General features: G+C 41.5%; 1 protein-coding gene across 9 annotated transcripts in view; it reads left to right on the top strand.

Moving 5' to 3' along the window:
• LOC110990838 (uncharacterized) overlaps positions 1-15,168 on the top strand; it is a 131,468-nt gene extending 116,300 nt beyond the window's left edge. For all 9 annotated transcript variants that reach the window (XM_087134643.1, XM_087134645.1, XM_087134644.1 and 6 more), the window contains 6 exons: positions 184-3,555; positions 4,448-4,591; positions 4,793-6,448; positions 6,880-7,018; positions 7,960-8,153; positions 10,409-15,168. In XM_087134643.1, coding sequence (XP_086990769.1) covers positions 184-3,555; positions 4,448-4,591; positions 4,793-6,448; positions 6,880-7,018; positions 7,960-8,153; positions 10,409-10,588 — 5,685 coding nt within the window. In that variant the 3' untranslated portion in view covers positions 10,589-15,168. The remainder of the gene's footprint in view (positions 1-183; positions 3,556-4,447; positions 4,592-4,792; positions 6,449-6,879; positions 7,019-7,959; positions 8,154-10,408) is intronic.
• The last annotated feature ends 46 nt before the right edge of the window (positions 15,169-15,214 follow it).

Genomic DNA, 15,214 nt, shown 5'->3' with positions numbered 1-15,214 from the left:
GATTAAAATCTTTGTTAATTATATCTGAAATATCTTTCATCTATTCCAAAAATGAAATATCGAAAATACGAAAAAGGAATTTTCTTTGAACTAAGTGATACCTACTTAATGTTTATTAAGTATTGAACATTTCTGCGTAGTTCTAAGGTATTGATGTTACTGTTTTTATTTTCACTCCTGTAGCCGGTGCTATATCAGCTTCATGGATCGCCACATTCCAAGTCTCCACAGCACAGACTACCAATCACGCAATGTCATGAACACATCAACACTACGTATAAAGAGACTTCACCAGACTCTAGTTATCCCTTGACCAATGGAGGGCATCCTGTTGATTCTCTTGATCTGTATCCATTACACCGAACCATGCCAGATACCAGCTTGGATTTGCTATCCCCTCAGCGGGAGCAGTTGATGTACTCACAAAACTGTGAGACATTCGCTGAGTACCGACGTGGGCAGCTCTCCTCCAGGAGCAATGGACACCACCACCACCACAGCAGCATGATCAGTTTTAATGTTGCTGAGAATGATGTGAATGACGGAGCTGGTGAAGTCATGGGACTTGAAGATCTGGAATGGGAGCACACATTACTATCTCCTGCCTCCCAGCGACACTTAGGAGAGATGGGAAAGCCTGTCCGCCATTTGCCAAATGGACTAGTAACCAGTCCTGCCAAGGCACTGGCACTCAGGAACTGTTATGCAAATTCAAATGCAGAGAGGAAACTAGGAGGTGGTTTGGGATGTAGCAGAGAAGCAGGAAGGAATGGTTTCAGTCTTGGGGAGCAATACACCAAACCCTTTGTCCACGCACCTTTTCACTATGCCCAGAGCCTTCTCCAAGAGTTGAAGGACATCAGCAGCAGTGTTAAAAGTTTTGAGACCTTGACTCTTGAGCCTAAGTCTGGTGTGCAGCAGAAACGCAAAGCAAGCTTGGAGATACAACCCCCTCAGTCCAGACAGAAAGTAGTCCGGTCTCAGCCAGGCAGACCACCAGACCATATCTTCACGTTGTCATCTTCAGGACAAGGGAGTGGCTATGATGCTGGCCCTGCTCTTGCAAGGGGAAATGGAGACAGTAGCTGCTCCATGACAAGCTCGGAGAGTATCGAAACCATGCTGGAAAGACAGACTTCCATCACACCCTTCCCAGATTCCAAGACAGAGAACAATCAACAAGGAAAACAACAATATCATGAGCAGCATAACCCTCCATCCAGGGACACAGACAGCAACAGGGTTCAATACCAAGAAACTCAGGCTGAACAGTCTTCAGAGGCCTTACTTAAGCAGTATTTCCAAGGACTGAATGGTTCTGTTACATCAGAGAAATGCCAGACCAATCCAGAATCTGTGAATCAGCTGCACCAAGTCCAGAGCAGCAGAATAATAGCTGATGCTTCCTCTTACTCTCCGCAGATTGAGAGGAAACGAGATGCCTGTCTATCAGAGCCAAACAGAGACAATCCTGCACAACAAAAAACTTCTGTTTGTCGAAGTCTCTCTGAGAACTCTTCACAGTCACCAACTTTACAGAGGAATTTGTGTAATGCTACGTTAGCTCACAGAAGAGACATCAGTAATAATGGTCCCAAACAGGAAAAATCTCCCACACTGAATAGGAACACATTAACACCAACGCATGATAGCAGATATCTCAAGAACAATACCATGAAACACTCCCAGACTCTACCAGACTCATACAAGATTCAGAGAAATTTGGGATCATCTTTGAAGTCACCCCAGTCACCTGGGTCAGGCAGGAATGCAGTTGCTTTTTCAAAACAGTCAGGGTCCATCGACAAGACATCACAGTTTCCAAAACCTTTAACTGGTGGTATTGACCAGTCTGGGAGCTCTCCAATTCCATCTGGAAGTTGGAAAGTCCCCGTGCAGCCAAGTACTGGTGGAAATCAGCTAAGCCCTCACCATCGAACAAAACACAGTAGTGGAGTCTGGCATTCGGCCCAGTCCCCTGTCCCACCAAACAGACACAGAAATTTAACTTATCCAAGACCCCACAGGCACCTCTCAGAACCTAGTAGCAGAAATGCCAAAGGAGACCAGAGTTGTCATACAGGGGCTCCTCACGGTATTAGACCACCCAATAGCTTCCCAGTGGAGCTGACCAGTCCAACGGTTGGTAAACATCGTCAGAGCTCATCTGCACCAACCAGCCCTTCAACTGAATGCTTAACTGCCCGAATGCATCAGCGAAACATTGCTCGGAAGATGTCACCTCGTGTTCGTAAACCTGAAACCAGCCAACAGAAGCACAGGGACAAAATACCAACACTCTCAGGAAATGAAAAGAAAGCCCTTCAGCAGACAAGTAACATGTCTGCAGGTGCGCCTGAACCAGACGTCAGTGGTGTTAGTGGTGATGTGAGAACTCAGAAATCAAGAGAAGATGCACCAAGTAGACCTTCAGATCTCCTCCTTCCATCCAAAGAGATCAGTAATCATAAACCATCAGATACTATCCAACATCGGCAAAACTCTGAAGTAGATGTCTCAAACAGCAAAGCCATACCAGATAACAGAGATCTGATAACCTCTGAAATGCAGGTTCCAGTGGCTAACAGGTCACAAACAAATCCAGAAGAGAACAGGAGACAGCACCAGGATGCTGAAAACTCAACCCAGAGCAGAGATAAATTTGAAGAGGTCCTCCAAGCCCATGATAACAGAAGTGAGCGAGAGAGTTACACCGAGATTGAGAATGTTATCATAGCGTATTCATCACAGGGTGACAACCAAAACAACCTGCCGGATTCCAAGCTTGATGAAGTTTTAGTTAATTCTTCCAGTAATGATGCTTCAGAGAGTGCAACAAAACAAGATGAGGCACAAAGTGTCAAGGCCTTAGAAGAGAAAATGCAGCAAAATAACCAGAAAAGGCCAGGACCAAATTACAGTAGAATCAGTGAAGTTGGTAGAAAGTCTCATGACAATCGAGTGGGATCTTTCATGAGAGCGACTTCTCTCCCAGTGGATTCAGGAGATTCTTGTAGGCCACCAAATGATGCCACAACTAAACCTTCAGTCACAAACATTGATGAACTACCAATCCGTGGCTTCAATGCATCATTAGAGGCTGCCATCACTCCAAAGACCAGTAGCCAATCAGACCAAACCCAGTATCCTGATACCAGAAAAGAACAGGAAACACCTAACATGAGACTCCCCAGAAGTAGTGGCAAACCTTTTACATCAACTCCTTGCCAGCAAACAAACAGTGCTGTTACAGAAGGAGACTGTAACAATGAGGGCAAATCCTCCGGAAAACTAACAGCAGAAAAACCTGATACAGACAGCACGAAGAGACACAGTCCATTTCACATTGGAACTCTTGGATCCTCTCCAAGGCTACCGGGAAGGCACCAATCAGCTGCAGTCCATCTGGAGAGTCAGAGGAGAGTTGTGAGTGATCCAGCATGCCAGCACAGCTTGTCGTACGAGTCGCTGCAATCCAACCAATCAGAGGGCTCGGCAGATTGGGGGAGTCCGGTGAGGAATGGAGCCACCCCAAAGAAGCCAGCAACCCCATTGGTGGGTCTCTTTCTCCATCCATTGGTATTTGCCTGCTGTCTGTGTTGTTCTTTTCAAAGCTGACGTATTCTTAGACATAAATTTAACATTTTTGTATTTTAATGTGCGTTATGCATCATTTCCTGTTATTATGTACCGTTAGCAACACCACAAACTAATTCATACTTTGTTGTTTCGTACACTTCACGAAAACTGTGAAGTAACCAAAAGAGGCATCATGCGCACGCAGTTTTCATGAAATCACACATGAGCATGTTGTGCATATACATTTCAGAGAAACCTACTTAAGAATGTTTCACACAAATTATCCATTCTTTACTTGTGAAATATAGAAGCATTTAACCAGAAATAATTCATTTGTAGGAAATTAATAAAGATTTTATTTCCTGAAAACAAAAATGTTCTGACACTTATATTTATTGGTTTTTGAAAAGGAATATTATGGCAGCTGTAAATCCTACGTGCAAGACGCGCACACAAACTTGTGTCACAGATCATGAAATAAGAATTATGGCAACAGTAAATTCTCTGCCCAAGCCGTTCAAGGTTCACCTTTGCGTTAGTTTGTGGTGACAGTGACGATATATCATAAGAACAAAAAACATTCTCAGTTTTGCACTTATCATTTTTTTTTTAAACTTGTTAGTCAGCAAAAACTAGTCTGCGGTACATATTTATGTTGGTTGTCCCTATCACATTTTGTCCTACAATGGTTTATCATGGAATTGATTTGTATTTGCTAACCATCCCGTGTAAAAATGAAAGTAATGCCTTTCAGAATCCTACTGTTTTTCTCAACTGATCTGAGTGGAAGGGTTGGGATTGTGGAGTAAATTGCAAAATCCTGTAACTTCTGTCAGTACTGATCACCTCTTGTTTTGTGGATCTGTAGAGTGAGATTCTGTGGAGTGGTTCAGACAGTGATGACGAGGAGGAAAATGTTAACTTTGTGGAGATGTGGAAGGCACGCAACTCTTCCCCAATGAAACTACCAGACTGGAACCCAAGGAAGAGTGTTGAAGACTACAAGAAGAAGGTTAGAGCCAATTCCTTGTTAGACCCTTTAGTTTTGGCTTGAGTGTCTTTCATCTTAATCCCATTTTTTTCGTAGTAATTACATGGACATTGAAAGGATCTTTGTTCCTTCTCATATCTGTGAACCAAGTCAATAGGGCAGGGTTACATACAAGAGTACGGATGATGGTCACTATTGCCTACTCTCGTCCTCATTTTGCAGATGCAGGAGTCTCTGTCAAGTAACTCAGAGAGGCCAGACAGCGTGACTTCCTCCACGTCCAGTGAGCAGTGGCTTCTCAACTATCCTCTTGACAAGATCTCACCACCGACGAGTCTGACCAGACCCTCCAAAACCAACGGCAGAAAGGAGCCAGTCAGAAGCAGCTCCGTGAAGAACTCAGAGTCCAAGACTCAGGAAGGCAAAGCCTCCCTGAGCAGCTCCAAGTCAGCACCTGCCACTAAAACCAATGGCTCTTTGAAGAGAAATGCGGGTGTGGGCAAGAAAACCAGCGGAGGTGATCGAATCAAGTCTTCCGGCAGTGATAATAGTAGCCTGGGAGAGAACTCAATGATGGCAGACTTTGTGTCCAGTATCATGACAGAGATCTCTGCTGGAGAGTTCGGCAAGAGCTGTATCAGTCTGGACTCGGGTCTTAAGGACAAGAAGAAAGCTCCAAAAATGGGCATATCAGAACAACGAATCAATCCCAATACGAGGGCCAAGTGTAATTCACTGCCCTCTAACCATTCACAGTTCCTCTCGCTGTCCATCCAGAGCAGCCCCAAAAGTCCTCAAGCACCCACTAAACCAGTCACTAAAACTCTGTCAGCATCATCAGGATCAAAACAAATCAAGTCCAAATTCAAAGAAACAAGACGCAAGAGTTCATTGTCAGGAATCCCCAAAGCTGTTACAGAGAAGAATTTCAAATTGTACAAAGGACAATCCTCGAGGAAGTCAGATCAGCAGGTGAAGCAACAAGCAGAGGCCACTACCAAGGAAGATCCCAACGACTATAATCAAGTCAAGAAAAGAGAGCCCAAAGGAAGAAGCCGTATCCCCAAACTCATCAGGAATAGCTTCCGGAGTCAAAAGTCAGAGAACCCTGGCAAGAAGAAGACTCCAAAGGGCAGTAAGAAGGCATCCCTTGATGATCATAAAATCCAGATGACATGCAATGTGCCTGGTGAACAGAGCAGCAACACTGAACAGGGAGGTGCCCAGTCACAGGCCTGGATGCGACGCGATGTCCGTAGAGGGAGGTCTCCTCTCGAACCCAGAGGGAGCAAAGATGCCAAGAAATCTGTAGAATCCAGACTTGTCAGTGCAGAAATGCCTTACATTGATGACACGGGCGCGAGTCCAGTCAAGCCATTGGGTTGTGAAAAATGCAACTTGTGTTCCAACGGAGAACAGATCAGCAGTGATTGCTCTCACGCTCATCAGGCGCGAAAGAACACAGGCACAGGCGAGGCTACCCATTCTGATGATCATGTCAATCTCTCAGTCAACAATGTCTGGAAAAAGAACAATCAATCAAATACCGACTGGAATTCCCCAAAGTCCTCACGTGATGCTGCCAACCAGAAACTAATACATGACATCGAGCAGGGTCATCTCTGCAGTGACTCTGAATGCCAACTCACATCAAGGACCTGGGCACCGCAACTCAACAGTAACAACAAGGGCAGTTACGAGAGAAGTCTACAGACAAGAGAACCAATGGAAGGAGGGAAGGAGGAAATGAGAACATCAGGGAAACAGTACAAAGTGCCACTGGTTAATGAAGACATGATGGAGGACTTTGATGTGGAAGAGCTGTGTGATGAAGAATCAGAAGATGCAAGGGAGAACTCAGCTCAGCTTAGTGAGAAGGTAAGATTCATCAAACGTGTAGATCTTGTTAGCTTAAGGAGGAATATGGACATGATGATCACTTCCTGTACATTATGTACATGTACATTGTGACTAATTGACTTTACAATTACCATTACACTACTAAATATGTTTTTAGGGAGACACTTTGTTGTAAAAACAAACAACACACAAAACTCAGAGAGACATTCAACATGTTAAAGGAAACATGTTGAAGTGTCCCCACTGTTATTAGTGCCAGGAGAACAAATATTTTTTTCTTGTTGGACAGTTTTAATAATTCAGATTCGCACAAAAACATTTGCAAGGTTGGTTGGGTTAGGTTTTGTCATTTTATAGTTCACGGATGTAGTTAATACAGTTTTCACTATCATCATCACAATTGTTGACTGTGGTCTGTAACATCTCCTACGTTGTGCTTTCCTTGACAGGAAAGAGCCAATCTCCTGGACTCGTTGTTTGAGAGTGAAACAGACGAGGAGGAGGAAGAAGGAAGGGAGAGTCTTGATACATCCTCAGACAGCCATCCAGATGAGAAACAGTTCCTTAAACTCTTAGGAGGAGACAGAGGTAAAGAAGCTGATAAAGAGGGCATTCAGTGATGGCATGTATCAAGATAGATAGTGTGCTCATCAACTATTTCTGCATATCACTCATTGGAACCTAGTTGTGCATTGCAGTACACATGGAAAAAGGAGAATAAACAAGATTTTTTTTTGCGTTGGGGAGATGTTAATTAATATAACATTGCTTATTAACCCTCCTATGCTGAAGTCCCTCTTTGGGTCACTTGGTAAACACCTCAAAGAAGCACAGCTGTGCCGTGTTGTGCACTGCACCAACATGTAAGAGAGTGACCTTGGGCACTTGTGCATATTTGTGCTGTAAAACCAAAGAAGGGTTAATATACCTTGGGTAAGGGCAAAAACCTGTTATATGAAGAGAATAAACAAGTGAAAAGAAAAACACAAGGAGGAAATGGGATAGAAATTGCCTGCTTGTTTGAAAATATCTTGGAATCGACATCCTCCTACTGCAAGTAGTTCAACAGTTTGCTGCTGATGAGTGCTGCCCCTTCTCTCCCCCCCCCAAAGAAAAACCACCCTGGGAAAAATCATGGAGATTTTAGGTTTCTTGATTAGACCTCATCAAGTACAGGAGCCCCATTTGGCATTTGAGCCTCCACACATGATGCCTAATGGTGTCCAGTTCTTGTTCTGAATGCACTATTCAGTCAGTATACAGAAACCAGTGGTGTGTATGCAGTGCAGGGACCAGAAAGGCTCAGAAACCAGTGGTGTGTATGCAGTGCAGGGACCACAAAGGCTCAGAAACCAGTGGTGTGTATGCAGTGCAGGGACCAGAAAGGCTCAGAAACCAGTGGTGTGTATGCAGTGCAGGGACCAGAAAGGCTCAGGTTTAGTGAGAGTGCAAACTGTCACATTGCCAGATAAAAAATGTAAAAAGATACATTTTAAAAACAATTCATTGATTTCTTTTTTTTCAAACAGCATCTGGCTGGAAGCGTCAAGTTGTTCGTCCCCAAGCCACCTACTGTCACGTTTCTATCTTGCAGCTGGATCTGCAGGCATTGTACACACGGTTTGGTGACAAAGAGAAGGAAGCACTCTCCAGCTTTGGCTTCTTGAAAGGGGAGGATTTTAAGTTAGAGAACACTGTCACACCCATGCCAGCTCAGATCAATGTAAGTATCATTGTGTTGATACCTACCTTTCATTTTGTCGACAGACCATCTCATATTTGTTGTGTGGGTGTCATCTTAGTCTGGAGCCTAGAAGTCACTTTGAAGACACTAAGACACAACAAAGGGTGTCTGGGGCAGCAGACCTTTTTGAGAGATACAGACCTTCAAACAAACCTTACTCTACAAACTGTCGACATTTTTCACCCTCCCTGTCCCTGTTAATCAGGAGATCAAACTAACTGACAGATCGACATTATAAGCTGAGTGTACTCTCTGTTAGGTTTGTGAAAATAGAAGTGAATAAACAGCTTCTGACTACTTGGAAACTGATTGCCCAGTGCAGACATTGCTTTTGCTACAGTTCTTTATTTTATAACCGTATGCTGCTGGGGAGCCCGGTTTCAGGCACATAGGCTTTATACACGAAACCAAGGAGCCTCAAACCAGACAAAAGAGCTAGGCCTTGTAACAAACGATCGTAATCGGAACAAAAGACCGAGCTGCTGGGAATTGCCAACATTTTGTTCAGTTGTCAATAGCGGAGGAAATCTGTCTTTATTTTGAGAGATTATACCACTGTTTGTGGCATTCAGCACGAGCAGATTACCACCAGGGACAAAAGTGCTCCAGCGATGAACGATGCAATACCACTGCACATTAATCTGGCCCCTATTGAAAGATGTCAGCAGCGCACTGTGCCAGTTTCAGGAACAAAAAAAAGTTACATAACACTGCACAATTTGGGCTCTTTTTACAAGGCGGCAGGCCTGGCTGAAACACTCAGGCATCAATAATGCTGTCTGTCAGATTAGAGTAGTCACCAGACAGTTATTCGTATAGGTGTAAAAGGCCAGTAAATGAACCTATGATTTTATGAAGAATTTGAAAGCGGAAAATCTTGAATATCTCCCGGTTTTACATCATGCAACTTCAACTTCCGACCAGCAGCAAGTGGTTAAGGCCCTGTGTGCATAGCCACTATCGTCGGTACACTCATGGAGCTATTAAACACAAGGAGTCAGCACACACAGATCAGAAGGGTCAATGATGGCCACTGCAAGGACTGCACATGCTGCAAGGACAAAACAAATACCGCGCCGCTTGCAGGCTACAAGGAATGCTCAGAGTTGCATTTGCAAAGGATCGTGGGTACCGCGCATGCGTATCTGTAACACTTCCGCATGTTCAACATGGCCGCCTTGAGACGGAAACCATCATCATCAGAGACTTAAATTTCGATAATTTTAGTGATTATTTTGATTTTCCAATGACAATGAAAGTATGGTTACGTCGTTACATCCCCAAAACGTCTCTCTTAACAATAAACAGAATTACTAATACAAACCTCCCCAAAAAACACAAGAAAACTGAGCAAATGTAGCTGGTCCAGCGGAAAATAAAGAAACACACAAAAACATGGGAAGATTCGTCGTCCTTTCTGTCATTTTCCACAACTGTCTCGGCATGAAACCTCACCACGTTGTCACATGCATTTCTGCAGCATGTTTCTACCTTTTAATCGTAGGAACCACTAGGATTGGAACTTATGATATAAATATTGCAGTTCATATTTTGGGTATTTGTTCTCTACCGCCGGAAATGCAAAATGTCATACATGTAACTGACCTTAAAAACATCCAACTTTTGCCAAATAACCATCAGTTGGAGTTTCCAAGCGCATCTGCGGGGATCATTCGCTGACTCCTGAGGACTACAGAAGAGAACTGCGCATCTTCTTCGTGCATCTTTTCCACCATTTATTTACTCCAGCATGCCACAGTAAAACACGGCGAGTCTGTGGGTTACCAACTACCTGGCAGTGGCAATCACTATGTACAAAGAATGTCTAGGGTCTTGAACACTGGGGCCTGTGACCACACCTTGCCTGTAAAGCCAACCAGAGCAGTTAATTGGATTACGGTCTGTAGGGACTTCGTTCTTACTCCTTGTGTTTAATAGCTCCATGGTACACTGTTGCAAGGAGATGAGTTATGAACGACAGACCAGTGTGGAATAACTTTGCAAAATTGGGATTTGCCAAACTTGCAACCTGTTTCATTCTTAGTTGACAGAAAGCTGGATGGTTGATTCATGTGTAACCTCACATCTTTACAGCAGTTTTAAACACGTTGTTCATTACATAGACACCAAACAGGTGTCTAGCCATGATTGTGGTTACACATCTGTGCCAACGCATTGAGATGAAGTCATTTCTCCAGCATTGTGATCTTGCTTAATTTCTTTGTTGTACACAGAATAATGCCAACAACTTACAATTTGCATTGGATGAGGTCGCTGCCCCCAATCAGAGCCAAGACCAGAGACTTCAGGTTTCAGCATTTAGCCAGCCGTTTGATGAGAGTTTATCAGTTAGTGATGACGTATCATGTTACAGCCAGTCATCATCAACGCCAAGTCTGTCATTACATGACTGAAGGAATAATCCTTAAAATGTCACAAGGATTTGGAAGCAGAAATAGACATGCACAGAATAGTTACTTTGTTTAGCAAAAGCTGCATTGTAAGAAAACATGAGTATATCAGTTAACCTATGTTTGTTTACCGAGCAAATCTTGAAGTCCGGATTTGTTTTTTCTTTTGGCATTGCATATGAAATAATCCTTATTTTGTTTTCTTTTTGTCTTTACTTTGAAGGAAAAATTATGAATTATTTCAAAAAATACAAAGGGTCATTCTGTTCACATGTATCAGAAAGAGTAGAAAGCTGGAAAAATTATGGAAGAATTATTGATTTTCAGAAGTATTGGGTTTTTATAAGCATTAGGTATTACAGTTCAGTTAAACAGACTACTTGTTTAGGACAGTGGTCATAGATTTCTTCATTGATGAATGAGTTGATCTGAAGACACACTTGTCACATGAAGGAGCATTCCAGTGACCATGCACCATTACATACCTCTTAGAATGTGTGCCTAGCTATGCTCAGGTTATGACTTTCAGCCGTTAACGGCTGAAGACTTTGTGGTCGTCGGTGATATTTGTTTGAAGACCTTTCTCATATTACCTAAAAAACAACACTAGAGGATCCTTTGCTTTGTGATGTTGTTTTTAAACAAGAAAATCCACATCCTCCTTGAGTGATCCCTGTTAGCCACTTCCCAGGTTGCATTGTGTAATTGGGGAGTGATCCCTAGCTGTGTGGTTTAATGGCTTCTGACTAGCGCCCCCCCGCCCCGGGCAAAGATATTGACAAATGGATAGAGCCACCAATGTAGGGCTGGATAGCTCAGTTGGTAGAGCACCGATATGGTATTCCAGCGGTCACAGGTTCAAATGCCACTCTGGTCAATTTCTTTGTTCATCTTTATAATCATGTGTAAGCACCAAGTGAGTTTCCCTATATAGTTTGTTTCATGGTTTATAAACACAGTTATCCTGTTTGTTTTTTAGGGTTCAGTTTGGTAATTTATGATGAGTTATTTTCAAAATTGTAAATTGCAAACATGTTCTGGACACATTTAAAAGTCGAGTTTTCACAAAGTTGATTGCCTTCTGAAATAACATTTAAGCTTGATGATTTTAGTTGAGAGAGAAGACAAGTGCAGGCAGATTTCCTTCCTAGTGTGTGGTGCACTAAGCAAAATTATTATACTACTCAGTATGCCACAAACATTCATTGAAAAACAGTGGTTGAAATTACTCAAAGTCCTTTGAATCGTTGAACTCACTTGCTTTCAACTTGTGCAATCATGGCATTAGCTTTCTGTGGGCCAAGTCATTTATCTGTCAAGTGTATTTATTTTATTGGGATCTAAGTATTACTGAATTGCTTTGAGCAATCGGATTCTGGTTATGCTGGAAATGATTTGTGTTGTCTGCAAGTACCTTCAAACTGCTAGAACCTTCATCCAGATTCGTGATCTGTAATAGTCTTAGATTTCATGATAGTGTCCAGATGGCATATCATTGACTGTGACCTTGTTTGAATGGCATAGAATCCTGAGGGCGAGTACAAGTAATCTTTGCTCCACAAAAGCATTTTTTTACTGGTCTTGTCACTGAACCCTTATGTGGACATTTTTTAAAATAAGAGAATGAAGCTCTTGAAAATTATTTTTGTGAGTTTGGAAAATTTTTGATATGCAGATATCTCCACGAATGAAAATTTTGCGTTTACTGCCTACCTCTGTTCTGCTTTTTAAGTATTACATAAAGTTACACATTACTGTATTTGTAATTCATAACCTTGTGTTCATTTATTTATTTATTTTGCCCATAGCATGTCCAAAGCTGCTTTATCATACTTTGTATACATGTACATTTGTAAATTCTATATTTGATTTATGCACGGTGTGCTGTATTTATAACTAGGAAAACATCACTGACACATGGAAATTTTTTTTAAAACGGTTGTCATGGCATAGGATATTGTTGTCAAGGGTAAGGGTGGATTTGTGTTGACAAACAGAACTGTGAAAGACTGTGAAAAAAAAATTTAGAATTCATCATTCAGTTGACTGTTGGCAAGTTTATGCATCTTGTCCTGTATTCATCTCGGTGGAATTGGATGATTTGCAATACTACATTGTCATTGGAAAAAACCACTGAATTGTCGTCAGACAATACCACTGAATTGTCGTCAGACAATACCACTGAATTGTCGTCAGACAATACCACTGAATTGTCAGACAATAATATAGAATTGTCGTCAAATAATACCACTGAATTGTCGTCAGACAATACCACTGAATTGTCGTCAGACAATACCACTGAATTGTCAGACAATACTATAGAATTGTCGTCAAACAATACCACTGAATTGTCGTCAGACAATACCACTGAATTGTCAGACAATACTATAGAATTGTCGTCAAACAATACCACTGAATTGTCGTCAGACAATACCACTGAATTGTCAGACAATAATATAGAATTGTCGTCAAATAATACCACTGAATTGTCGTCAGACAATACCACTGAATTGTCAGACAATAATATAGAATTGTCGTCAAACAATACCACCGAATTGTCGTCAGACAATACCACTGAATTGTCGTCAGACAATACCACTGAATTGTCAGACAATACCACTGAATTGTCGTCAGACAATACCACTGAATTGTCGTCAGACAATACCACTTCATCATCATTGCCACACATCAAAAAGGCAGACATCTGTCGTGTCTTTTGCAATGGGATCACACAGGGTTCTAAATCATGGAAAATTGTCCATTTCTCAACCAAATCTTGCAGTTTCCCCGTGTTATCACCAAAATGGATGCTGAATCATTCCAAACTTGCTTTTCAACTACATGCACAAATCTCACTCAAAGAATGTCTGCTGTCTTGAAAGGCCCACAAGCCAGATGTAGATTTTTTGGGGATAGGTATCAGGGGCACTGTTGTGGATCACCCTATTAGAAATGGTGATCTTGGAAATTGGTTCGTGATAACAGAAGTTACCATGTGGGCATTTCTTGTGATACAAGGCATTCTACTTCCTGCCGGGCGACCCGTTTTCGACTACATAGGCTTTATATGCAGAGTCGGGGAGCCCGGAACTGGGACAAAAGAGTTAAATGAAATGATGAATTTTTGAAGAATTTGAAAACGGAAAATCTTCAAAAGGACCTGGCATCTTGTCTTGCTAAAGAAAAATCCATCCGGCAGCAAGAGGTTAATATCCATAAGAGTTCCCAATCTCTTGTTTAAGGTCATCAAAAATCCGGCAGACTGTTTGAATCTGCATATAAGCAGATAACCATTTACTCCACCTAGACTTGCCAACAGTCAGTGATTGTATTTATTTTGAAAACTTGCAGTTGAGAGATTCTGTACAGATGTAGAAAGAGCTATTTTGTTCAGATATAAAACTGTTAGAAGCAGTATTCGGATTACATGTACATTATAGAAATATGAAGTAAATTTTGTACACCTTAAAAAGCATTCAAGAGATGTATGTTACATGTATTATGCAAACCAGAAAGTAATTTGTACACCCCACAATTGGTCAGTTTTTGTTGAGTGATTGAAGAATGTTTTTTAGCATTATGTAAAAGTATTGTTGGATACTAAAGTTTCACAGATGTTATGAAATTGGAAGCTTCATCATTGTTCACTTTGGAAGCCCCAAATTTAGTCATTGGTTATATTTTTTTGAAAATTATTAATTCAGCTCCAGTCCAAAAAAAAAGCAGGGTGAACCATTTCTTGAAGCAGTTTTTCAGTCCAGGGATGTCGTGTATAACTGCTTATCGATGAGTTTATTTCACAATTTTATCAGCTTGACCTGGGTTATGACCAAAATTTTTCCCTCATCAACGATGAGGAAAAAACCGAAATGGCTAGGATGTAGGGAAAGTATTTTGTCAGAAATGATTTTTGAGCCAAAGTTTAGATTTGAACTTGTTTGCTTGTTTTAACACAGACATGGTGCTTCAGCAGATGCAAGAGCTATCTTTCCCTATAAACTCATGTCCGAGTGTCACTAGAAACACTTCTGTCCCTTCCATTTTATAACTTTTTGTGACCATGCCAACTTTTGTACTTAGCAGTCTTTTCACCAATGCCTGTTAGTTTCATTCCCCGGTAAGGAACTTAAGTAATGATTACAAACTTATGCATAATTAAGCTATGCTGAAAGTTGAATGTGTTGGTAATGAAAACGTTTGTTTTCTGCCAATTTTTATATATGTTACTCCAAATATGCAGATGTTTTGTATGAAGTCATATGCTTTGATACATTTTCCCGCAAAAAATTCTGACTTCTAAGTTTTTCATCAAGAGTGACTTCCTTATTAAGTGCAATATTCTTCCAGAAGTAAGACAAATTGCATCATCCACGTTTACAAAGGTGTTTTGTATTCGTTGCTGTGTATGTGTTAGGATTTCAAAGAACTAGCATTTAGGTTGGTTTTAACACTGGACTATATTCCTGTATTCTTTGTGGTCACACATCCAAGTGCTTCATTCACAAAGTGTATGATACATGTCAAGCATATCAGGGACGACAGAAAAAAAAGAAGAAATTAAATGAGTACAATATGAAATGCAACAGCCTCCGTTCTGTAATTCATTGGCTTTGTGTCATGGTAATCAGA

This window comes from Acanthaster planci, linkage group LG03, assembly GCF_054643075.1.
Source record: "Acanthaster planci isolate LZ-2023a linkage group LG03, COTS_SCS, whole genome shotgun sequence".
Classification (NCBI taxonomy): Eukaryota; Metazoa; Echinodermata; class Asteroidea; order Valvatida; family Acanthasteridae; genus Acanthaster; species Acanthaster planci.
Note: the sequence above shows the minus strand (reverse complement) of the source record. Positions and strands in the feature narration are given on the sequence as shown.